General features: G+C 54.0%; 8 protein-coding genes across 8 annotated transcripts; 5 read left to right on the top strand and 3 right to left on the bottom strand.

Annotated features, from left to right (window-relative positions):
- Nucleotides 1–1,900: 1,900 nt before the first annotated feature.
- On the top strand, nt 1,901–2,593 carry NCS54_00265100 (Hypothetical protein; the record flags this gene model as incomplete). The annotated part of the gene is made up of 1 exon (XM_053148246.1): nt 1,901–2,593. The coding sequence occupies one exon, from the start codon at nt 1,901–1,903 to the stop codon at nt 2,591–2,593; it is 693 nt and encodes a 230-aa protein (XP_053004221.1).
- A 1,869-nt stretch (nt 2,594–4,462) lies between these two features.
- Nucleotides 4,463–7,726, top strand: NCS54_00265000 (Rab-GAP TBC domain-containing protein; the record flags this gene model as incomplete). The annotated part of the gene is made up of 3 exons (XM_053148245.1): nt 4,463–4,981; nt 5,033–5,655; nt 5,728–7,726. The coding sequence occupies 3 exons, from the start codon at nt 4,463–4,465 to the stop codon at nt 7,724–7,726; spliced, it is 3,141 nt and encodes a 1,046-aa protein (XP_053004220.1).
- Nucleotides 7,727–9,192: 1,466 nt separating this feature from the next.
- On the top strand, nt 9,193–11,473 carry NCS54_00264900 (Reticulon-like protein; the record flags this gene model as incomplete). The annotated part of the gene is made up of 7 exons (XM_053148244.1): nt 9,193–9,264; nt 9,586–9,615; nt 9,917–10,124; nt 10,294–10,326; nt 10,388–10,549; nt 10,607–10,908; nt 10,958–11,473. The coding sequence occupies 7 exons, from the start codon at nt 9,193–9,195 to the stop codon at nt 11,471–11,473; spliced, it is 1,323 nt and encodes a 440-aa protein (XP_053004219.1).
- A 720-nt stretch (nt 11,474–12,193) lies between these two features.
- NCS54_00264800 (Bms1-type G domain-containing protein) lies at nt 12,194–15,730 on the bottom strand (the record flags this gene model as incomplete). The annotated part of the gene is made up of 3 exons (XM_053148243.1): nt 12,194–15,478; nt 15,537–15,607; nt 15,661–15,730. 3 exons carry the CDS (start codon nt 15,728–15,730, stop codon nt 12,194–12,196), a joined length of 3,426 nt encoding a protein of 1,141 aa, XP_053004218.1.
- A 1,285-nt stretch (nt 15,731–17,015) lies between these two features.
- Nucleotides 17,016–17,303, top strand: NCS54_00264700 (Hypothetical protein; the record flags this gene model as incomplete). The annotated part of the gene is made up of 2 exons (XM_053148242.1): nt 17,016–17,037; nt 17,089–17,303. 2 exons carry the CDS (start codon nt 17,016–17,018, stop codon nt 17,301–17,303), a joined length of 237 nt encoding a protein of 78 aa, XP_053004217.1.
- A 251-nt stretch (nt 17,304–17,554) lies between these two features.
- NCS54_00264600 (DASH complex subunit ASK1) lies at nt 17,555–18,947 on the bottom strand (the record flags this gene model as incomplete). Its single annotated transcript, XM_053148241.1, has 4 exons — nt 17,555–17,679; nt 17,735–18,656; nt 18,707–18,813; nt 18,860–18,947. 4 exons carry the CDS (start codon nt 18,945–18,947, stop codon nt 17,555–17,557), a joined length of 1,242 nt encoding a protein of 413 aa, XP_053004216.1.
- A 224-nt stretch (nt 18,948–19,171) lies between these two features.
- On the bottom strand, nt 19,172–22,112 carry NCS54_00264500 (Spindle pole body component; the record flags this gene model as incomplete). The annotated part of the gene is made up of 2 exons (XM_053148240.1): nt 19,172–21,933; nt 21,983–22,112. 2 exons carry the CDS (start codon nt 22,110–22,112, stop codon nt 19,172–19,174), a joined length of 2,892 nt encoding a protein of 963 aa, XP_053004215.1.
- Nucleotides 22,113–22,524: 412 nt separating this feature from the next.
- Nucleotides 22,525–23,429, top strand: NCS54_00264400 (Hypothetical protein; the record flags this gene model as incomplete). The annotated part of the gene is made up of 2 exons (XM_053148239.1): nt 22,525–22,738; nt 22,789–23,429. The coding sequence occupies 2 exons, from the start codon at nt 22,525–22,527 to the stop codon at nt 23,427–23,429; spliced, it is 855 nt and encodes a 284-aa protein (XP_053004214.1).
- Nucleotides 23,430–23,463: the final 34 nt, after the last annotated feature.

Here is a 23,463-nt window from a genome sequence, read left to right as displayed (position 1 = left end):
GACACATACCGTAGCCTCCCAATGCATCTTGCCCTGCAGAAGCCAACCCCGGCTTTTGCTCGACTTCCCCCGGATCGCTGTTTGGTGAAGGGACCTCCAATGGGCATCTCCAGGCTGGCATGTGGCAGCCCACCCCGTTGCAGGCGAGGGTCACTGCAGGCAGTATGCGTCCTGCGGCGCTCCAAGCAGAGGTGTCATGCGTCCATCCGGCATCTCGCTCAGGGCAACTCAGGCCCGTCGTGGAGAGATCCCCCCCTCGGTTGAGCCCTTCACCGCATCGTGAGACTGATGGTTGCGGAGGAGGCCGTTGATGCGAGCACTGGAATTCCCCATCGCCTCAGCTGATCATGTCATCTCATCTTCCAATCTTGGGTCTTGTGTGCTTTTGTCCGGCTTTCATGTCCAACCAAAGACAGTGTAGGTCGCCCCGCATGTAATTTTGAAGCTGTTGGAAGCCACACCGCCACAGTGCATTAGTTCATGGTTCAGCTCATGAACATTGGAGGTTGATACGAGGACATGGAGACAGAATATGTTGGACATGTTGGTAGCAAACATTTCTCCCGGCCGTAGTTTCAAAATGATATAGACTTCAGAGTCCCTCCATTGTATCGTGCATTCATTTACAGATCATGCGCAACTAACAATTGGCAACTAATTCAACACCAAGGGCGATATTGGGCCACATAGGGTAGGTAGGCAGTGGAGGTACATCATCCATCGCCAGGTCTACTTCAACGCCAGATAATATGTTCATGAGCGTCTCGGTGACGGGAATCCGCTCCCTCCTCTTTCTTCCTTTCGGCCATTTCGCAGCAGGCACCCCGATTTCGGCAATGTTGTGAAAAGTGGTGTGGCATCCATTACGGGAGCGCCGTAGCCGGCGCAATGCAAACAATTCCTCGAGAGGGACCCTGATCAGTCTTAGCATAAGGATTAAGACCTAGTCAGAAGGTAGTCGAAAAACTCTAATTTCCCCAAGGGAATTTTATTAACCTATGATAACTATTGTAATGCGTCTAAAGCGATACTGATGAGTATTTGCCAATGAGAGCCCCAGCAGCATGCTGAATGATTTCGTTGGTGTGCCAAATCTCTCGAAACACACAACACACAACCCAATTAGAGACCAAAGACTATCTCAAGATGCTACAGCTGGCAGTTTCTCGACCATAATTGTTCCCAGCTATACAACTCCAACCATAATTTGGTAGGCTATGTCACTTGGGAGTTGAGCTAATCCCTGGTACCGCCACTCCATGTAGCCAACTGGATGCCGAGTTACCGTCTCCGTTGACAATGAAATAGCGCCAGGTCCGGACTTGAAGATGTCGCACAGGGGATTTAGATGTTCAAGGCCATGATCAGCATACTGACAGAAACAGTACAGCTTCCTCTATTATGCTGTCTGGTGTGTTCTGGGTGTTTCGGATCGTGTTCAGCCCTAGCATCAAGGAACACAATGCAAACGCCCGAGTATCAAAAGCTGGCCTGCACATCTCGGAATATCCGAGCATGAAAACGGTGGAGAAATGCTGAACAGAGAAAATGAATATGCATGATCTTGCAGATCCGGGGTTGAGATCCTGAGCGGACTGTGAGACACTACGAGGTTGGAGAGACTAAAGCTCCATGCCAATGAGCGTCGCCCATGAGACTTCACATGGTCGTTTTAGGAAATTTTTTATGTTAGTTTGTACTTGCGGAAAAGATCAACCCCACGCTTTCATCTGGATATGTGCTGTGTTCATGATTGTTCCCGTCTCCCTTCGAAATGCTTTGTTTCTTATATCAATCGAGATTCCTACCTCTTGCTATGCTCATACTGGTCACTGCTCTTCATCCACTCCCGCATCACATCAAGCTATTAGCCCACAGCGGTAACAGGCTACCTATGGTCATGGACAACACTGGTATTTACGGAGGAGGAACCTTTGGCACGTTCGCCTTTGGATACGTATTTGCCTCTGCGATCGCCCTCCAGATCTTCTCCCAGGGATACCCGCATGGCGAGATCCTTCGTTCACTCAACTGGCGCACTTGGGCGCGCACTACCAAGTCGAAGAACGGTGGCAAGTCACTGCTGAAGATTGCCACCCGCAGTGAAGTCGTCAACATAGACTACGACGACTTCTTGGATGATGAACCTCTCGAACGTATGGTTCAGCACTTATTTTCGCATTCCATCTGTCAACCGATTCAAAAGATTCTCGTCGGCTACCTACGCGATCAGGCCGCAATAAAGCCTATTCGGCATTGCCACTCACTTGACTTGTTAAGGGACTTCCCCTCGATGCTTCTGAGCAGCCTTCCTCTATTGGTTCCCCTCTGGATTTTCACTAGCTACTACTGGACTTCGCTCTTCGGGGTGATGATCTGGGAGCGCTTCGGCTCCGATGTTGTACACGGACTACTTTCCCGGTCTTTGGAATGCTTCCGATGGGGATGGGGATTCTTGAGGGATTCACATCGAGCCATATTTCGTATCAACGGCGTTGTGGCAATGACGAGGGGGGCTCAGCGGGTGCTCCCATGGGCGGGCTACAACGACGGGCCTCTCGGTAGCGTTTTTTATGATGGCGTGAGCCCTTGAGCTTAGTTATGGGTAGATTTATGACGAATGAAGAATGGAATGATGTCAGAAAGTGTTCATACGATGTGTATTCTGCCGTGATGTGATGTTTCCCACGCTTCCCCTTAACCACCAGGACCCTCGGTGACAGGCACAGTATCCTTGAGAAGATCATACAACTGAATGTATTGAGACTGTAATATCCAGTATCGCGGGGTAGAGTATGACTAAATCTCGCTAGAAATTACATATTGGCTCACAAGAGGGTAAGGGGCGTTTGTCGTGGCAACATGTTCAAAAGCTTGCGTCTGGGTTGCGGATGGGATTTGACGGGAGTCGTCAGCAATGGCGACTCAGTTGCGACTATCTCGACCCATTCCAACGAAAGCAGAGGCGTCAATTAGCGAGTCGAGTCAACAAAACTTAAAAGAGCCCACGTGTATTCCACGATTCGCGGATGCTTTTTTGACTTTGAGGACAAAGACAAAGACGCAGGGTAGCTTGCACCGGATGACAATGGCACGAATGGGTCCCGGAAACGTGCATAGAGAAAGCCACACCCGACGCCACAAAGACTCTGCCTGCAGGAGACGCATCGTTACCCCTTGACCCAAGCGGCTCTGGCGAGAAAGGGTATTGGACAATGGAGGGGAGACGACATCTCGAACATTTGTCATGGACGAGACTTGGGGCCAAACTCAAGCATGAAGCTATTCAAGTGCTTCATTTTGCGAGCCAATGTCACGGCTGGCAGTCCTATAGGGTCGATCACCTTGACAACGATCCACCAGCGAGATCCATTGTCAACGAGTTGACGGGTAAGGTGAGCACATCGCGTGTTGTGCAGACAGCTGGAGGCTTGATGTTTTCCAGCGCCACACAAGCACAGAGACAGTTGCTCCCGTCAACGCTCCGAATTGGGACGATTCTGGCCTCCAGTGCTCAGCTACGGACGCACTCGATCTGTCCGGATCAGAGACATGGTGTTGCAAACGCATGGCCGCCGCCTGGACTCGATGGAGATTAGGATGACAATGCAATGCGGACGGGGCCCCGATCCAACCAGCCCCAACCTAGGCCCCGGACGCCGTGACCTCGAGACCGCAGCCCATGGAGAACTCGTCCATTGAGTGGCCCTGCGAGGCCGGCCCTGGAGCGGATCGCCAAAGGCTGTTGGCCGCTGGAACGGCGGCAGAAATTAGCGGGTCGCTTAGGGGAGCTGCCACTGGCTGGTGGGTGGAGGTGCCCTGTCAGTGCACCCCGGCCGCCTTCAGTCGCAGTCCCAGGGCGTTCAGGGTCATGTCGACCACCTGCAGCCGCTCAGGGACGCCTTAGTCCTGCAGCCGCCCAGCCCAGGGTTCAGGGCGTCCGTCCGTGTCGGCTTCCCCTTGAACTTCTTGGAAGAAACTTGGAGTCGGGAGTCAGACAACAAGAGGATACCTACCCACAACCATTCTCTAGCCGTATCGACGTCTCGGCGACTCTCTCACCCTCTCTCTGCGTATCACGCTTCGCTTTGCCACTCTCGTCGGCGCCCATCGACCATCCTTCATCCGCTGTCCTTAAGGTTTCCCTTGGATTCCAATCGCGAAATCGCCCCAGGAGGAGCTTCAAGCTCGTCCCCCGTTTCAGCCTCTGGGACCACCCCTCGATGACCCAACCATACTTTAGGAGCCTTGTTCAGCAGGCTGGTCCTCTCTTGATCTTCAAACTCTGGGCCTGATCTTCGACTTCGGTTCTATTCCCGTCGATACCCAGCACGCGACAGACGGCCTGGTATTCCCAAGCATCGTTGTCCCAGCGAATCCCCGCCGCCGGCACTGGATTGTGTCTCGACGCTGCCCGTTCCAGTCCAGAGACTCAAGCTCTCCACCGCATTGAGAGACCGGCATGGACGTCGACGTCCCAAAGAGCGGACATGAGTCTCTCCCTTCAACCGCCCCTACCGAACGAACTTCCACGATGTCCCGAGACCCAGGACCTGAGACCCCCAAGATGGCTCACGATTCTATGGTTACGGTTCGCCTCTCAGAGCCCGAGTCCATCGTACTAGATTCCCCTGTCGCCACCACAGGCCTTGATACAAATCAATCGACGCCGACCAAGGTTCCAGCCTCCGACGAAGTCTCCGTCTGCGAAACCCCCGAACCCAGCCTGAAGCGGACCGACACGATCGAAGAAGTCGACGAAGAAGACGAAGGTGTCAAGACTCCGAGTACGGAAGAGGCAGCAAACACGGGAACCCCTCGTGAATCCTCACCGACCATGCCACCACCCATCCTTACGACCCGATCCCTGCGGGAGGAGCTTGCTGACGATGGTCACGTTTCGGATGATCAGGAAGAAGTGAACTGGGAGCAACTGGAGAAGACAGAAGATGAGCAGACCAAAGATGAAGAGACGGATAACGTGAGTTACTACAGCAACTTGAACTTGGAGAACAGAAACTGACCGCCACAGTCGACGGCACTGTTGTTGGCCCGGCTTGAACAGGAGAATGCAAAGCTGGCTACGAACCCAAAGAGCGTCAAAGTCCAAGCCGTAGACCGCGCCACTGCGGAGCGCAGTGCGGTCAGCAAACCTCGTCCGCCCTCCATGGCTCAGCTTCGACAGATGGTGCAGGGACCGACGCCCCCTGCTTTGCGGTACTCGATGCTCCCTCCGCCTCCCATGACAGACCTCGAGTTCTACGCCGCCCTGGTCAAGGATTATCAGCAGACGGCCGCCCGGCTACCGACGCTCCTCTCAAATAAGATCCGCAAGGGCATCCCGCCGCCACTGCGTGGGGTGGTATGGCAGAGCATGTCCGGGGCTCGGGACGCCGCGTTGGAGGAACAATATGACCGCTTCTGCGGTGAATCTAGTCCTTATGAGATTATCATTGGCAAGGACCTGGGCCGAAGCTTCCCAGGAGTAGACATGTTCCGCGACCCCGAGGGTGACGGCCAGCGTATGCTTGGCCGCGTCCTCAAGTGCTTCAGCCTCTACGACACCAAGATCGGCTATTGCCAGGGGCTCGCCTTTCTGGTCGGCCCATTGCTGATGCACATGCCCGACAAGCAGGCCTTTTGTGTTCTCGTCCGGTAAGGAATCAGCCCCAATATCCCTCCCTTCCCTCCCGTGCCAAGCCGGCAATCACTGACAAACAATCCAAGCCTCATGGAGCGATATGACCTGAGGGCATGCTTCCTCCCTGATCTCTCTGGCCTCCACGTCCGCATCTACCAGTTCAAGGAGTTGCTGAGGCAGAGCCTGCCGGTGCTGTCGAATCACCTCGACGACCTCCAGGTGGACCCTGCCTATGTCTCTCAATGGTTTCTGAGCTTCTTCGCCGTGACCTGCCCCTTGCCGATGCTGTTCCGCATCTACGATGTTATCTTTGCCGAGGGCGCTTCAGAGACATTGATGAGAGTCGCGCTATCCCTAATGCGGAAGAATGAGGCGCGACTATTGGCTTGCACTGAGATGGAGGATGTGATGCAGCTTCTTCTGTCCCGTGGCCTTTGGGATTGCTACCACTACAATGCCGATGAGTTTGTCCAGGACTTTGTCGGTTTGACAAGCGTTGTGACAAGGGAAAACATGCAGCAGCTGGAGCAGAGCTACCGGGAATCCAAGGCGGCCACCACCAACCCTGTTCGGGGATCCGAGATAACCACTGCGGCTAGCCGGTTCCTGGGTCGTATCTGGGCAACCTCCACAACCAGCCTGTCACCCAAGTCGACCAACCTGAGCCCAGGACACACGGCGCCCGCAAGGCCACTAAGCATGCTGCGCCGCAGTGCCTCGAAGCAGAGTCTCGCATCAACACTAAACTCCATGGAGGCCAGCTCAGCAAGCGTCACCAGCTCGACGTCGACAGACGCCACCACCGTCTCGAGGGATTCTTCCAATACCGAGGATGGAGGTATCGTGCGCGAGTCGACTCCAGTCGGAACCAAGTCCATGATCGCTCACAAGAACCTTGACGAGCGTAACCTGCACGGCCAGATTGAGGACTTGTTGACGGCTCTGAGCGAGCTGCAGCGCAACCATGCACTACTGTCGAATCAGCTTCAGCGAGAACGTGAGGAGCGACAGGAGGATCGTAAGGCAGTTCAGTCGCTTCTCAATGGCCTGAGGCGGAAGGCAAGCCGTGACTCGTCGTCAACTGAGTCGAGCGGTCCTCGAGTCACAGTCTCGTCGGCAGACAACAAGGAGCAAATTCCGGAAGACGAGACCGATGAGACGAAGGAGCCCAAGGAACCCAAGACACCAGTATCTGAAGAAAACGAGCAGTCCAAGCAGGAGAAGACCCAAGAAGACTCCCCTTCTACTCAGGACCTGGAGAATCTGCTTGACATGGTGGAGCGTCGGTTCCAGACTGAAGAGGAGAAGCGACGGTCCTCGATGCTCATATCGAAAGCGCAGCTGCGTGAAGAGTTATCTCATGCCAAGGATCAGCTCGCTGGTGCCATGTCGCAATCGCAAGAGTACAGCCGTCAGATCCATGACCTGAACCAAGAAATGTCAACGATCAAGGAGCAACTCCGTGAGAGCCATGCCCATGTCAGAACTCTCCACCAAGACAAGCAAAGGCTTGAGAAGCAGATGCATGGTTTGAAGTCCCGAGTGTCGGCCAGCTCGGCACATGAGTCGAGTAGGGACCCAGAGGCGGATCGCAGCAGCAAAGCGAGTGGAGTTGGTCTGCGGGAGTTCAAGCTTGGCCGCAGCAAATCGACACCATCGCAGTCCGAAACCGAGCCCGCGCCGACAAGCAAGTTCAACAAGCGAATATCGTCTCTGCCGCGGGGCCATGAAGCTGTGCCAATGGTGACCACGACAGCGCCTGGGCCATCACCAAGTGAGCATGAGGCTTTGCTCGTGGAGCTCGTTCAGGCCAAGACGGCCGAGGCCGTGGCCAAGCAGGAGGCAGAGGAGGCTCGGCAGAAGCTGGAGGCTCTGCGGAGATCTCACGGACTGGGCCGCGTCGAATCGTCGCACGGCTCCTCGGCATCGCAATCCGGATCCGGAGGCGTGTTCGGCCTACTTACCGGTCACGGGATGGGCCACGGAGTTGCTTCGGCAAACGAGCCCCCGGCAGCCAAGCCGGCACCGGCGAATTCAGGATCGCCAGCAGCATCCGGAGGAGGGTTCTGGGGCTGGCGGAGGTGAGCTTGACGAGCACGGCTACAGCTTGTGGGATCTAGGTCCCAGCCAACCAAGCCTCAGCCGCTTCGATGATGGGTCACGCGACATGCCTTTGATCGGTTTCCGGGGTCCGAGGACGTTTCTTTGTACATATTTGTTTGGAGGCACGAGTCCCTCTTTCTTGTCGAGCACACTTTCTGGGACGCCATGGCGGAAAACTCGGGGACTCGTGGGGTTTTGCTGGGCTGGGCTGGGTTCGTTTCGGCCACACTGCGCCCCTCATCATCAGTCGTTCGTTTCCTTGGTTTTCGTGGCACCTCATGTTATCACCATTGTCGTCATCTGTCAGGGCGTTTGTCTACTTTAGCACGGGAGTTGGAGTTGAAGGCTGGTGCCGCCTTTTTGGCGGTGATTCTTTGTTGGAAGTTTTTTCTTAGATTCCCGCACGATCTGCGGATAGACAAGCAGTTGCACAGCATCTATAATTGAGAACAGAGTAAAGAAATGAAGAGAAGAGAAACGATTCTAGCTCGTCACTACTGTATGCGCCTCGTGGGAAACCGGAGAGGGGTCGGGGGATCCAAGCAAGGTACGTGTTGGTGATGCAGGATCGGCATGTACGAGCATGTTGGCCAATGGGAAGGCTCGAGAAATGCGGCTTGGAAAGGGAGGTTCCGAGTGGATAGGCGCTGTCTACGTGCAGTTTTACCTATCCGGGTTTGGACTAATCATGAGGTTGTTTCGACAATATCAGACAGAGATCGAGACGCTGATTCGAATGCTGAGCTATTGAGGACTATCGCGGGGAACTAGACGAGTTGCAACCCTTGTTGCTATTGTCTCTTTGCCCAGGCTGAACGAACTCCTTATCTCTTTCAACTAAAGATAGTTGCCGTGTGCTACTCGCAATAACATGAGGCCTGTGCTTCGAGAAAGATCCCGGCTGTCCTGTTATTTTTTTCCACCTTGGTTCCTAGCCCCATCAGAGGAGGCCCCCCTTTTTAGCGTGATTATCACATGCATTGACAAGCTGGCTCACTTTGAAATGACCAGATCATCCATCATGTCAAGGCATCATTCACCCCATTCCCCTGCAACGGCTGCAAGGGGTTTGACTTGGGGCAGTGAGTGGTCTTTGAGAGCGACTGTCTTTTATTTCTGGGATATGTATGTCAATCTGGCCGCTGAAAAGAGTAGGCTGTCGTCTGCACCTACAGCGCTATCTGCCCTTGTGGGACACCAACTGGAATGTCGTCGTTTCAGCGCCGCGATGACGGGATTGGCCTTGGCCGGATCTGCTCGGACGCTTTGAAAGTTGTGGTGGTGCGTGACTTGGCAGGTACATGCAGCTCTGCGTTTTCCACTAAGCGCCTCGAGGTCCCTCTCGGGTCCTGCCGCTGTGTTGCACTGCGTCATCCAGAGCTAATGAGAGGGAGCTCCACCGGTGGGTGGGAGGATTTTCTAGCAGAGCAGCAAAAAGCAACGCCATCATGGATCCAAGCTCCATCGTCCGAAGCGCAGGATGGCACAAAGAAAGTAACGGAAAACGGTCTTTGATGCCCGTCCGTTGATGCCGGGCGTTGTTCAGCGTCCTGCCGTGCTGCACGCTCCACTAAAAACCTGCTCTCAGGCCGCTGTGCTCTTGTTGTGAAATGTCCCTGTAATAATTCCGTCGAGCGTCACTGCCGTCACTGGTTTCCGTACCTGCCTGCCTTTCCAAAACTTGGTTACTTCCAATCTGTCCTGTCCCCTCCAAGACCAAAAAGTAAACCTCAAGGCAACGTCATTCCTCCTCCATTCTTCCTCCTCTTCCTCTTCCTTCTTCTTCTCCATCACCATAATAATCACCAACCTTCTTCCCCAGCCAACGACATTGCGAATAGCATTCTCCTGTTCTCAGCTGCGCTCATCAGGTACGTCTTCAACATCCTAGACCTCGTCTTCTGCTTGTTCCAGGGGTGCTCGTCTCGCTTGCTTTGCCCGTTTCTCTCACACGACACTCCCCCGACCGCCCCCTTATCGGCAGACAAAAATGCTCCAGACCAGACCACACGCAGGCAGAGCAAGAGAGCCACAGGGAGCGCGCGCGTGCGAGCGAGACAGAGACAGCTACGTAGCTCCTCTCAACCTCCCTTGTCAAATCCTACCCTGCATCAATCAAAGCTTCCAAATTCTCGGGCCACTTTTGCTCACGCCGCCTTTCGCTTCCTGCAGAACATCTCCATCCTCTCCCGAATCACCTCCTATCCACGCAACACGCGCCCGTCCACAGTCTTCCTTCGCCTAGTCCAACTCGCCCCGACGGTACTGCTCAGCGAGCGCAACAGCTTCCAGACGCCCTCATCTCCTCGCCAGCTCGTCGAAATGGCTGATTCCGCCCCGGCCGTCAACGGCGGCTCTCTTCTCGAGGCCACCAAATCCAGTGAGGTGCGTTGTTGATGCGCTGTCCTCGTACGGGACATCTCGGACGCAGCTTTTGCTAACCACGTTTCACAGTCTTTTCCTGCACTTTTTGCACCACCATAACTTCGATCGCAACAACTATTCGAGCTCCTTTCTGTAAAGCAACATGGCTGACCTTGCTACTCCAGACGCCGCTGCTGCGTACCAGTCTGTTACCAACGGTATGAGCTCCTGCCTCACCTCTCCTGATACCTGGCATGTTTTGCTAATGTAGTCTCACAGGCCCCGTTGCGCAGAACGTCTACGACCACACTCAGAAGGCTTCCAACGAGCTCTCCAACCTCGCTGCTGCTCGACGCACTCCCTCGACTCCCGCTGCCACTGGCCAGCCTCTCACTCACTACCACTCCTTTTTCTCTGAGCTCCTGTCTTGGAACAACCCTCGTAAGTCGAGCTCTGTCTGCTGTCCAAATTGATATAGCTGACCAGCTTGTAAAACAGGAGCTTCCGGTATTGCCTACGTGACCACCGTCTCCCTTATTTTTGCTGCCCGATACTTGGATGTCCTCCGATGGGCTTTCAAGGTTTCGTGGATGGTCCTTGGTGTGACCATCCTCGCCGAGGTTGTTGGCAAGATCGTACTCAACAATGGCCTGGCTACTCAGGTTCGCCCTCGTCGATACTACACCGTTCCCCGTGAGACTCTCGACCATATGATTGGAGATGCCCACGAGCTCGTCAACTTCTTTGTTATTGAGGCCCAGCGAATCATCTTTGCTGAGAATGTCTTTGCTTCTGCTGCTGTAAGTGCTTGCGCAAGAGCTACATGATGGACGTGACTGACATACCCAGGCCTTTGTCGCTGCCTTCATTTCCTATTACCTTGTCAAGCTCGTTCCCTACTGGGGCCTTGCTGTTATTGGCACCACTGTCGTTTTCTTTGTTCCCCTGATTTACACCACCAACCAGGAGCTGATTGATGAGCAACTCCACCACGCCTCGGAGCTCATCAACTCGCAGACCGCTCAGGTCCGAGATGTTGCCTCGAAGCAGATGGAGCAGGTTTCGGCCATTGGCAAGCAGTACGCTGGCGACTACAGCGGCAAGGTCCATGACCTCCTCCGAGGTAACCATGGTTCGCGCCAGAAGATTGAGAAGCCCACCAAGGCCGCTGCCCCTGTCGCCAAGGAGCCCGAGTTCCCCTCTCCTCCTACTGAGGACCCCGTCAAGTCGGAGGCGGCTCCCCAGATTCCCACCCCCGCAGCTCTCAAAGAGGAGATCTCCGAGCCTACTGCTATCGATGCTGAAGCTCCCGAGGTTCCCAGCGAGCCTGTTGTCGCCAACAAGGAGCCCATGATCGCTTCCTAAGCAACCGATACGAAGCAGTTTCGACGTGTACACGAGCTGAGAAAAGGCATAGCTGGCCTAGGCAATGAATGTGTTTTACGGCATTTCGGGGCGCATGTCTTTCCTTTAATCGAAGGCAAGGGATTGTCAGATTGGAATCGGGCGCGAATTGGTTTTTGGGAGCATCCAATCCTTGGCAAACAATGCGAGAAACGACTCTAGTTGACAGTGATGAAAGATGGCTTAAAATATGGATATGGGTTGGGCAGATGCCGGGTTCCGGAAGAAGAGCGAGGGTTTGGTAGTGGAAGGAGGCGAGGCTCTTGATTAATGTGTCGTCGATGGTTGATGTTGATGGAACGCCAGCATCTGGCTCAAGGCTTGTTTTTGTGTGTGCGAATGCGTGCGTCTTGTCTTTGTTTCTCGAGGATTGGTGTTTAGGATTGTATACTGTGTATTCTTTCAGAGGGCCTCGGCCTTGCGCGTAACCTTTGAGCCGAGATGCACAATTACAACTTGTATTCTTATACTGACTTTAACATTTTGATCGCAAGTGATGGGGAGTTGCGTGCATACAAGAAGAGCCTTATAATACTAGTTGTGTTTGAAGTTGAGTTGGTAGGAGCACAAGTACTAATGCAATATATTCAAGTTTTATTCTCATAACGCCAACCCCAAGAGGTATACATCTACTTTTTCTACCATTCCCCATAGACTATCGCCGACTGACGAGACTTAGACCTACTTCCTTCGCTTGCCACCTCCTCCGTCTTCGCCGGCAGCACGCTTTCGGCCATTCTTGCGCCAGAACTCCTTGGTCTCGCGCTTTTCGCGGGCCTCCTTCTTCTCCTCGTTGTCGGCCAGCTTCTTCTGGAAGGCAGCGCGGTTCTCCTCCTTCTTGGCGCGGCGCTTGGCGGCGGCGTCGTTGCGGATGGTGAGCATCTGCTGCATGAGGGCGCGGGCCTTCTTCTCCTCGGAGCCGGGGGCCATGATGACGGCGCGCTTCTTCATGTAGGTGTCGCGCTTCTGCTTCTTGGTCTCGACGATCTGGGACTTGAAGGGCAGCTCGGCAGCTAGGGCTCGGGGCACGCGCAGAGGGTTGAAGTGACGGGTCTCACGCTCGATGGACCGGTACTGGCTGTTCTTGAGCTGAGGGGTGGCGACGCCCTGGGCGCGGCGGACCTCGCCCGTCAGGCGCATGGGCTGCCAGCCTATGAGGTTGGTGACGGGGTTGTAGAAACGGTGCGGCTTGACTGGGTACCAGGCGCGCAGGAAGACGATGTCGCTGAGGAGGATCTTGTCCTCGAAGGTGGCACGGAAGTGGCCCTCGGGCTTGGACAGGGCGCGCTTGATCTGACCACGGATGCCTGATACGGTCTTGATGGAGGCGCCTTCAAACTTGGCAATTTCGAGCGACGAGTTGAACATGTCCTTGATAAAGGCCGTGTTCTTGTAGATCTTGGCGGGTGTACCCGTGAGCTTGAGCTTCTTGACGATCTCGGTCGACTCGTCGACGCTGAGGATAGTACCGGTGGCTGCGATACGGAAGCCGGCCGTGGACCCGGAGAGGGAGTTGAAGCAGACGAAGCCTGAATTGGGGGCGATCAGGGGCCCGTAGATGGTACCGAAGCAGTGCATGTGCTCGGGTGTGTACTTGAGCATGCGGTTTCGCGTCCGCGAGTCGGTGGTGCTGTAGATGGGCATGGTCTGGAAGCGTCGCCAGCCGAGCGAGAAGATGAGGGGGTCGTTTGACTTGAGGATACGCTTGTGCCAGCGGTGCCTCTTGATGCGGACCTGGAGGAAGCCAAAGCGGTCCTCCGTGGGAGACAGACCGCCAACAACGATAGGACGGCGGGCGTCAAACATGGAGACGAACTCTGCGGGGACGTTCTCGAGGATGATCTTGGCGTACTTGCCGGCGCGGTATCCCTCAACGGCGGTGCGCTGCCTCTCGTCGAGGTTGGAGAACTCGTCCTTGTTGATGTCGAGCTGCTTCTGGATCATTGCCTTTTGCGCCTCGTACCATTCGTCCTCGCCAAACTCCTGGATATCTCCGCCTTCCTTGCGGGCCTTGGCCTTGTCGTTGAGGAAGCCGTCTCGGTCCTCCTCCTCGAACCGCATCTTGAGCTCCTCCTTTCGCTTGGCGTTCTTTTCTCGCTCGGCTTCGATGTCGTCGGCCGTTTCTGGCTTCTGCTCCTCCTCGTCTTGCTCTTCGGCCTCGAGATCCTCAAACACGCCGTCGCCTTCGTCATCTTCGTCCTCTTCGCCCTCCATATCGTCGTCGTCATCTTCGTCCTCATCGTCTCCCGCGGCGAGGGCTGCTGATGTGAACTTGCGACGCAGGGCCTCGACGTTTCTCTCCTCTGCCCACTTTGCGGCGAGGTCCTCGTAGTCGTAAAGGGGTATTGACCTGTCCTCAACAGAGTCCTCCTTTTCCTGTTTTGACTTCTTGAAGAAATCATCATCGTCATCATCCTCGATGTTCTCCTCCTCTGACTCGTCCTCGTCACCTCTCCACCGCTTCAGTGCGTCCTCGGGGGTCATGGAGTCGTCGTACATGAGCCTGGCCAGGTCGCCCGTGTGATATGTGCGTCGCTTGCCGTGAAGCTTCAGGGCGTTGCCTGTTAGGTTGTCCTTCCACCGTAGGGCTGCGGCTTCTTCGTCCGAGTCGTACTCCTCGTCATCGTCCACTTCCTCGGCTTCAGACATTGAGCCAAGATCTGAGTCGCTATCGGCAAACGCAAGATCATCCTCATCGACGTTCTTATCGGCGTCCTTGCGGAACATCTTGCCCAGCTTGCCTTCGTTGAACTCGACCTCGGCATCCGAGTCATCCTCATCGTCGCCGCTAACGAAGCCCTCGTCGTCCTCATTCTCCTCGTCATCCGACTCACCGCGCTCTGCGAATCGAGCCTTGCGCTGTGTTTTACGTCCTGTATCCTCCTCTTCAGGCACTGCTTCAACCTGGCCACCGCCCTTGAAGAGCTGTACACCACCCTCCATCTGACCCAAGAGTTTTCGCTCAGCCTGTAGACCGACAATCATCTCTTCACCCTCTCCTCGCTCGGCGTTTTCATCGTCCTTGTCAAAAGTGAAGCCCTTCTCTCGTGTGATCCAGATGGCATCACCCTCAATCTTCAAGCCGCTACGATCCGACATGGGCGCATGCAGCTTCTTCTCCTTCTCGTCCAGCCTTCGTCGCCCCGTCTTGCCAGTAATCTTGGCGAGCGCCTGCTCCATAGCAGGAGTTGGACAGGGGTCTGGCAGAACCTCCATGTTGGAGACTGTAAAGTCACCCAAGCCAGGAACGTGTACCCGCTGTCCATGCGACGCAAAATTTGTGCCTCGTAGATACCCAGACAAGACAATCGATCGGTCGCACTTGGGATCTTCCTCGATCTTGGTGGGATGCGTGATATCTCGGAAACTGTCGATAATGGTGTAAGGGTGCGAGTTGCGCCAGATAAGCGGACGAGGGTTCTTCATGACGGAAAGGAAACGCGACAGGTTGTGAATTTCGCGATCGGGGTATCGTCCATTCATAACACCAGAGAGATAGAAGAGATGCGCGCCTTGGTACAGCTCGGTCCACAGTCTCTTCTTGAGCCTCTTCTTGGCATCCTTGAGCGCCTGGGGCTTTCGGAACAGGTCGAGATGGGTCAGGATGCCAAACACATTTCCAGGCATGCCCGTGGCGGCGAGGATGTTGAGGAACTCCATAGTCTCCATCTCAAAGCCGTAGTTGCCGTCAATCATAAGAAGGACAATGTCGGCCACCTTGGCGATGTCGACCATAGCCTCGAGCTCGTTGGGGCATTCGACAAACGTCAGGCGCTGCTTCTTGGACGTGACAACGGTAATGGGGCCCTGAGGGTCGGTTATCGTCTCCTTGGCGTATCGTCGGACAAGCGACTTGAGGAGAGTCGTCTTGCCTACGCCGGGAGGGCCGACGATGGTGACGAGGCGAGGCGGGGCCTCATCGGGCAGTCGGTCGACGAGGGGAACATGGAGGCGCTTTTCCTTGATCTATTCGTAGCCGTCAGCATGATATACCGTCAGACTAGCCTGCACAATGTGGTCCTACATCCTGCGATCTCGCTGCTTGTCGTTGAAGCTTGCCCGGGTTGGAGAATGCGAACGCCTTGGGATTGCGCTCTGCGGTCAAGTCAGCCATGCGCCGTGGTCGCGGATTCTGCAGGGAAACAAACCTCCTGTGTGCTGCTTCTTCTCCTTCCTGTCCTTGGACTTGCGATGCGGCTTATGTACTTGGTCCTCCATGGCTGCGCGTGCTGTGCTTCACGGGCTTCCACGGTCCATCACCAGTAGCAAACCAAGGCCTGTCGCTTTCAAAATTTCTATGGTCTCTTGGGAAAATTTATCCGATAAGGTGATAAGACATTGAAATTGGCTTATCGATAGCAGTGGGGCGTCTAGTTAATGCCGACTTTGATTGGCTAGCAAACGCGCTTCTCGTTTAGAGCTCCTTCCATCAGCCACGGTTCAGCCACATGAGGCTCAACTTCCATCTCAACTCCAAAAGTTCCCAACCGTCTCATCCAACTTCCTGTTTAAGCATGGATCTTATCGCCCTGCAGGGCCAAGTCCCCTTCGGCGTGACGTACTCATCGTCGTTTCTCCATGCCTTCGTCCGGTGCGAAATTACATCATGGGCCAATCCTACCGGGCGAGCGACAAGGGTTCTTGGCGTCCAAGTTTTGGATGGAAACCATGAGAAGGGTATCATGACCTCCCTTGTCGAAGAGCCGTCAACTTGTGGATGATGTGATTTGTGAGATTTCTATTATTGGACTTTAGTCCGAAGACTGTTTCCGAGCTGGCTTATGGTTGAGAGACAGTAACTCGGATCGTCACTCAAAAGGTCGCAAGTAATCATCCGACCCCAAGAGATTTCGAGCTAAGCCCATTGTAACAACTCCTGGGGACTGTGTGAGTCGACAATTTTAGGATCATGAGTAACAAGCAGCTATGACTCCCACTGAAGAACGCGCGGTCATGGTTGGCTAGAGGATCTGACGTCCCTGCATCCTATCCCCCGCATGCTCTACTGCAATGCCGCCCTCACGCACACGCACCGCTCGTCTACCTACTGAGGAGGGTCTCGTGCATATCCTGTCTCGCTTACACCTCCTTGTCGTCAGCCTTGTACGTAGGCATCTGTGTATTCGTCCGCTCCGTTGTTAGATGCTTACGATGGCGTAGTTTGCCTTGTTGCCTTCGGCGTGGCCTTGATGATCAGGCTTTCGTCATGACTCACGCAATCTCTGAGAGGTGACAATGCTGCTACGCAAGACAATTCCCGCAATTGAGTTTTTCATGTCTATTTTGGATAGGAGTTGCAGATGTGCTAGAGCAGCGGTCGTTTATGGTCTCAGGCTTCAAGTATAAAGAGATGGGCATGAAGCATCATGTAGACTTCATTCAGTCGCACACTATTCAATCATAACTGCAATTACAAACACTTACACTCCTGAACCCAATTGACTACAAATCAAAACTTGTTCATAATCATCAACCAATTCCTACCTAAACAAAACTCCGCAACATGTCGAACCCTACCACCAGCAGTAAGGATTCACACAAGTTAAACTCGAGCGTATGCTGACTCTTGACCTCAGCCAACATGAACCCATCTTCAGACCAGTATACCAGCTCCAAGGCTGCCGACCCCGAGACAGCTTCCATTGCCACCTTTTCCTCAACCGCGCCTCTAGTCAAGAAGGACAAGAAGGACAAGAAGGAAAAGCAACAAAAGCAGAAGAAGGAGACCGAGATCGACGTTCAGAAGCTACAGGAGCAGGCTTTGCGATCACAAATCCGCTTTAGCATGTAACAGACGGTAGTCTTGAAAAAGGTCACTTAATGGGGGCTTTGCGTGGCCACAAAGGCGTCATGGCACTGTATTTAAAAGGGCCGTTTCTTAAAACGGCCCAGCGTTGGATATTTCGGGGATTTTGGGTTAAAGCTCGCCAGTCAATGTGACTTGGAGAGAGTGAGCGACGATTATCATTCATATGAACAAGACTGGCATTGGCAGTCTTTAGTTAAATTTGGATCTTATTATTTGCGAGTTCGCAACCACGCTTAGAAGCTATCGTTGAGAATATCCTCGTTCATTTTGACCATGGTAGGGCTGTACTCGGATGAGTTTGGATCAACGCCGGCATCGAGGAGAATATCGCCAACAATTCTCTGGCTGGCCTCTCGTGCTGAGATACAAGTCAGCCATGGTAGTCTTGAGACAGGATACTTTGGGCAACTTACCGGGTGTCTGTAAAAGCTTAGATGGGGGCAGGGCAAACTGGATCGTCTTGGGTGGACTCATGCCAGCGTAAAGATCAATATCCTCGTCCTCCTCGTCGCTCTCCCAGTCAATCTCATACTTCTTCTTTCCACTAGCAATAGTACTTTCCTCAGCAAATACATCTCGCGTCTTCCTCGCCGTCGCCGGCGTCTGCACGCTGACACCAGGCGTTCTGGGACCCTGCGTGGCTGCTGCGAGGCGCTGCCGGGCGTTGCTCTTGTACGGCGACATGAATGCCTCGCTGCGGAGGGTGGGCACTGCCATCTCGGGGGACGAGCCGGGAGAGTCGTCCTTCCACGCGGGGGTCTCCTTCTTGGGCTGGTTGCTCTTGAGGGGGGAGATGCGATAGGCGGGTTTGTGTGGTGTGGCCTGGATGCGGTAGTTCTTGTCGAGGAGGCGATGGAGCAGGGGATCCTTGTTCGCTTGCGCCGATTGTTCGATTGTATGATCGTCGTCAAACTTGTTCCGTGGCGTCATGGCCATGTCTGGAAGTCTGGCGGTGTGCTGGGCGAATAGGACGGTCGAGTCCTCGTTATCTTGCAGCACGGTTGTCTCATCCTCCTCATCCTGCATCTCTCGCTTCATGGTTTCATACGGCGACTGCATATCGGAGAATCGCGTCCGGGTTTTGGACGCTGGTGGCCGGGGGGTGCTGCCCGAGAGCTCGGCATCATCGAGGAGAGAGTCGTCGGCGTGGAAGGTGGAATGCTCGGCGCCGGTCGTGGCCGTCATGTCACCATCATGCTGGGCAGTGTAGTCTGCGGTGGTGTCCTCCCTCATGGCCGTGCTCTCTTCCACGTTGGTCGTCTCGTCATCGTTCGCAAGCTCTTCGTAGCCGGAGAGGGATACGTTGGCCGAGGCCTCGAAGAACTGTTTCCAGAACTGGAGGTTGTCAGCTTCGGGCGTTTTTCATGAAAGAACATGGGCTGTACCTTTGATGCCTCCCATACGGCGCGCGAATGTTCTCCATACTGCTCGACTAGGGGAAGGATGCTCGTAGTCACGATGCGATGCGATTTGCTGAAGTTGTGATCGATTTCTGCCCAGGTTAGCACCCAACGAGATACAACAAGGGCAATTAGTACCTTGAAGAGTGAGGGTGATGGATTGTTCGAGCCTCTCAAGCTCTTCTGTCAAAGACAGATTACGAGCTGCGTTGCTTTGTCGAGACATGGTTGTAATACTCAGCGGTTGTCCAAGTCGCTATGATGGATGTTGGGTTGCTTGTTTACTCTGCTCATGATAAATTGGAGCCGCGCGTGGGGACGCGATGAGGGGCAGCCTTGGCGGGCCTCCACTTACATTACCTATGGCGGGGTATATTGCATCTGGTGTATCACAAAGGCATGACAACAAACGCCGAAATATATTATGCATAATTTCTTCTCTAGTCAATTCTAGCCCTTGGTGTAATAGTCGTTCATCTCCAGTTTCATCAGAAGCTGGGCCACCATGTGATCTTCTCCAATGCCCTCCTGCTTCAGCCCCAGGTCGTCCGACACCTTGTTGCTTGTAGATCGACTCTTTTCTGTCAATGCTCGGCAGACCGTCGCGAAAATTTGAACCTTTGTCTTGAAGTTCTTGTAGAGCCGCTTGACCTCGTCTCGTGTTTCTTCAGGGCCTGTGTCTGGGCCTATCCCCATGGCTTTCATTCGAGAGAATTTGGAATACGCCAGTAGAGAGACGAATATTTCATCGAGAAGCTTCAAAACCGGCTGCTGTCTCTTTCTGAGGAAAAGAGAAAGCATGATACGGTCTAGAACTCGCGAATGAAATTCTCGAAGCCTATCAGGACTCTCCACCGTTTCTGGGGTGCTGCTGAGGTCTGGATTGTTCAGATCTGACTCAATCTTATCCAGCTTGGTTTCGAACGCTTGCCAAGGGATAGCAATGCCCGAATCGAAAAAGAATGAAGTGATGCCCGACACGAAGTGGTGTGCCTCTCGAGCAAATCGATACGAGATGTCCTCGGGGTCGTACCAATGGGTCGTTCTGGAGTTGACGTCCCTGAAAAGCTGGTTGATAACGTACAGCATCCTCAGGATTCTCAAAAGAAACTTGAAGATGCGATCATATTGTGTCAAGATGACTGGCGTGATGATGCTGGATAGGGGGCCTGGTGCCTTGTAGGATAAGCGGAGAAAGTCGAGAGCCTCTAGAGAATCTGGATTCATGCACTTCTCAATCTCCTCTTCCGACAGATCTCGCACACTAAAGCTCAGGTCTCCTGGTAGTTCGGCCGAGTCCCTGGATATGCTGGTCAATCTTTCCTTGGAAAATCCATTGTCGGATGTAAAACTCTCGGCTAGTACGCCCATCAGCGCGAGTCGCAGCTCAGAGCTCGCTGGTGGCCAAGTGTCTCGACCTCCAAGACGAAGGCCCATGACACCACCCTGTCGTGCGACTCCAGCTTGTCGTTCAGCTGACTCCAACTCAGGGTCGAACAAGGCGTGTGATAAACGACTGACGAATAATCCATTTCCAAACATGTGGAAGTCGCGGTGCATCTTGAGATGGCTGCGCAAGTCATGGTTACTAAACAGAAGTCGCAGACTCTCTTGGTTGACCACATAGGATTGGGCTGAAGCAATACCACCGAAGGACAACACTGGGAGCAGTGACCAGTGAGGCGCAAAGTCGGGGCGCTGGGCGGGAGGTCGATTGGCCCCGGAGAGTCTCTGACGGACAACTTGGCTTAGAGAATCCTCGGCCCCATGATCAGGCAGAGGCTGGTTGAACTGCTCGATGGACGCCAAGAGTCGCTGTTCCATTTGGTCCGCCTCGATGCCATGGTATTGCAATTCGGCTCCGGAAGCCAACGGAAGCATGTAACGCTTTAGAAGACCCTGTTCCTTATGCTGGTCTGACGCTTGATGCGTCCTGGCCTTTTGAACCGCCTCAAAGAGATTGGCCCGGTACTCGTTAACCCGAGCCTCGAGTTCGTGGATAGCGTCCCAATCGTAAAGCCAGCCGACCTTGGGAGGTCGAGTCACCTCGAGGATATTCGGCGTCGCCAAGGGGTGTTCTGGGTGGCATGTCCTAATGAACCGCAGATTCTTGCCCGTCTCAAAGATGGACTTGGCAATGTCATATGGCATAAAGTGCGGCATCTTGTTCTCATCCAAGCGGAAATCGACATCTTCCACCTCTTGACCAAAGTCATCCATATATTTCTCCTTGTCGACCTTGATGAATCCCTTGCTCTCACCAACGTTGGCTTTTGTTAGTGGGAGGCCCTCTTCCCGCTTGGTTCCGATCCATTCCTCTAGGAACTCAATCCATGGCTGTGAGACTCGTTGTAGAACCTCACGCATGATCCCACGTAGTTGCTCCTCGCCGTAGTCAACCGAATAAGCTTCGTGAAATACGTAAGAGAGGACGTGCTCATCCGTGTATCCCTTGCGAAATTTCGATGTAAGTCTGCGAAAGGGGGCCAAGATTGCCAAAAGCCCTTTGACAGTTGATTGCAGTTCCAAAAGTGATCGGGGATTCTGACCAGATACCGCCACATGCTGCTGGACATCCTTGAGGACCTGGTCAAGGGCACCAGCCAAAGCAACACCACAATGGTTAGTACGCTTTGAATATGTGGTTTGGACAAAGGATTGAAGTTCCAAGAACATCAAACCACATTTGTGACACTGCTTCTCTAATCCTTCGAGGACATCTCTCGAATACCCCGAAACACGCATGCTGGGCAATGCTGGCGCCAAAGACCGTCCCTTGTCTGGCCTGAGGAAGAAAACTGACTCTTGCCCAAGTGCCAAAGCAAGTAGCGAGGTGAAGTAGGCCTTGGCATCGATAATAGGTGTGTCCGAGTTCTTGAGCTCCAGAGGATCCATCGACCACGTCAGGAGGGCATCGTAGACACCAGCACCAGCTTCGGTTACCATATGTGGTTGACCAACTGTTGATCCACCGGCGATAAAGCCGTCCCAAGTCTTGTGCTCGGCAGCCTTTGCTTCCGGCTCGTCGATATCCATCCATAAATCGTCCGTCGGCTCCGCATCATGGATGGTCTCTTTGGGGGTCGGGACATCGTTGGAGGATGTGGTGACTTCGGGCTCAGCCTCTTCAGGCTGTAGGGACGGTAGCTGGAAGAAACCATTCTTCTCGACGGCTATGGGTGATAATTGCACTAAACTAGAGTCTAGATCATCTGAATAATTCATTAGCATAGCTCAAGTTGGAGATGATAAGAGGGGCACGACTTTTGAGACTGGGTGAGAAGAAGGGATTCGGTCCGTCAAGATCGTCGTTTAGCCGCGCGTGCCATTTTGACCTCTTCCATAAGTCGGGGACATCAAAAACAGTTGATAGATTATCAGGTTCAGCCATGACTGCTATGTTGGTTCGAGCAAACAATCCAACATCGTCCAAGACGAAGGTCGTGTGGAGTGCATGGTTGGGTTGAGCTGTTGCGCATGAGGTCCATTGGTTCAGGCGGCCAATTTACGCGAATTCGGTGGCCCCGCGACGCGTTCCAGCGCCTTTTGCGCTAAGCATGCACTGGAGCTGAGCTGAGCTCCTTCCAGAACACGGCACCAGCGAATTGCGGATCATTCACGCCACACCTTGTGGAGGGCAGCTCATGATCAAACAGAGCTTGAATCCTTCAACTCTCCATTGCCTGGATTTCCTGCAGCATCTCTAGCATCACCACCGAAAATCGAGACATTTGGGAGCTCTTCCACCGAATTCTTTGACCTGAATACATTCCAGCCTCTCTTCTCGCCACAGCTCAATCACAATGGCGCCTAGAAAGCGTGCCCGCGCCAGCACCCAGACTGCGGCGACGCCAACGCCTGCGCGTGACGACGACGCCATGGACGTTGATACTCCCCAGGCCGCCGATCAAGAGGAAGCCACCGAACAAAAGGAGCCCGACAACAATTTCAACGACCACTGGACGGATGATCAAGTCGCTTCTCTATTCAAGGGTGTCATTCGTTGGAAGCCAGCTGGTTAGTTTCCATCTCCATTCTTCTTGGCATCTTCTAACAGCTGTCCGTAGGGATGCACAGGCATTTTCGAATGATAGCAATCTCAGAGCACCTGCGGAATCACGGTTTTGACCCCGATCTATACCCGCACACGCGCATCCCCTACATCTGGCAGAAGCTTCGGACATACTACAACCTCGAAGTCATCGACGAGCGGGAGAACTTTGACGAGGATGAAACGGAGGATCGATATGTCGAGTTTTCGCTCCCCAGAGCACAATTCTTCGACGCGATGATGCAGCGCGCACATGCCGATCCCAGCGAAGCGCCTACATCACCCGCGCAACTCGATCTCTCACCAGCACCTTCGTCCCCGGCCAAGAAGCGAAAGCGAGGTGACACCAAGACTAGAGGTACTTCGGTGGAAGACACTGAAGAGGGAACGGACGCACCATCGCCGGCTCCAAAGACAAAGCGAGGATCAAGACAGAAGAAGAAGGGCGCGACGCAGACCAAGGCTGAGAAGCAGGAAAAGGCCGAGACAACAGAGGAAGAGGAAGCAGAGGAAGGCAGCTCAAGCTCTTCGAGCGAGGAGGAAGAAGGGAGTGCTGAAGAGGGTGGAACACCCGTCTCGAAAGCGACGAGAGGTGCTAAGAAAGGACAAAAGTCTGCGCCCGCAAAGACGAGGGCGAGGGCACGGAGAAGACGATGAAGTTCTGGTTGATGTGGTTCTTCGTCTTTGTGGC

Source organism: Fusarium falciforme, chromosome 2 (assembly GCF_026873545.1).
Source record: "Fusarium falciforme chromosome 2, complete sequence".
Lineage (NCBI taxonomy): Eukaryota > Fungi > Ascomycota > Sordariomycetes > Hypocreales > Nectriaceae > Fusarium > Fusarium falciforme.
Note: the sequence above shows the minus strand (reverse complement) of the source record. Positions and strands in the feature narration are given on the sequence as shown.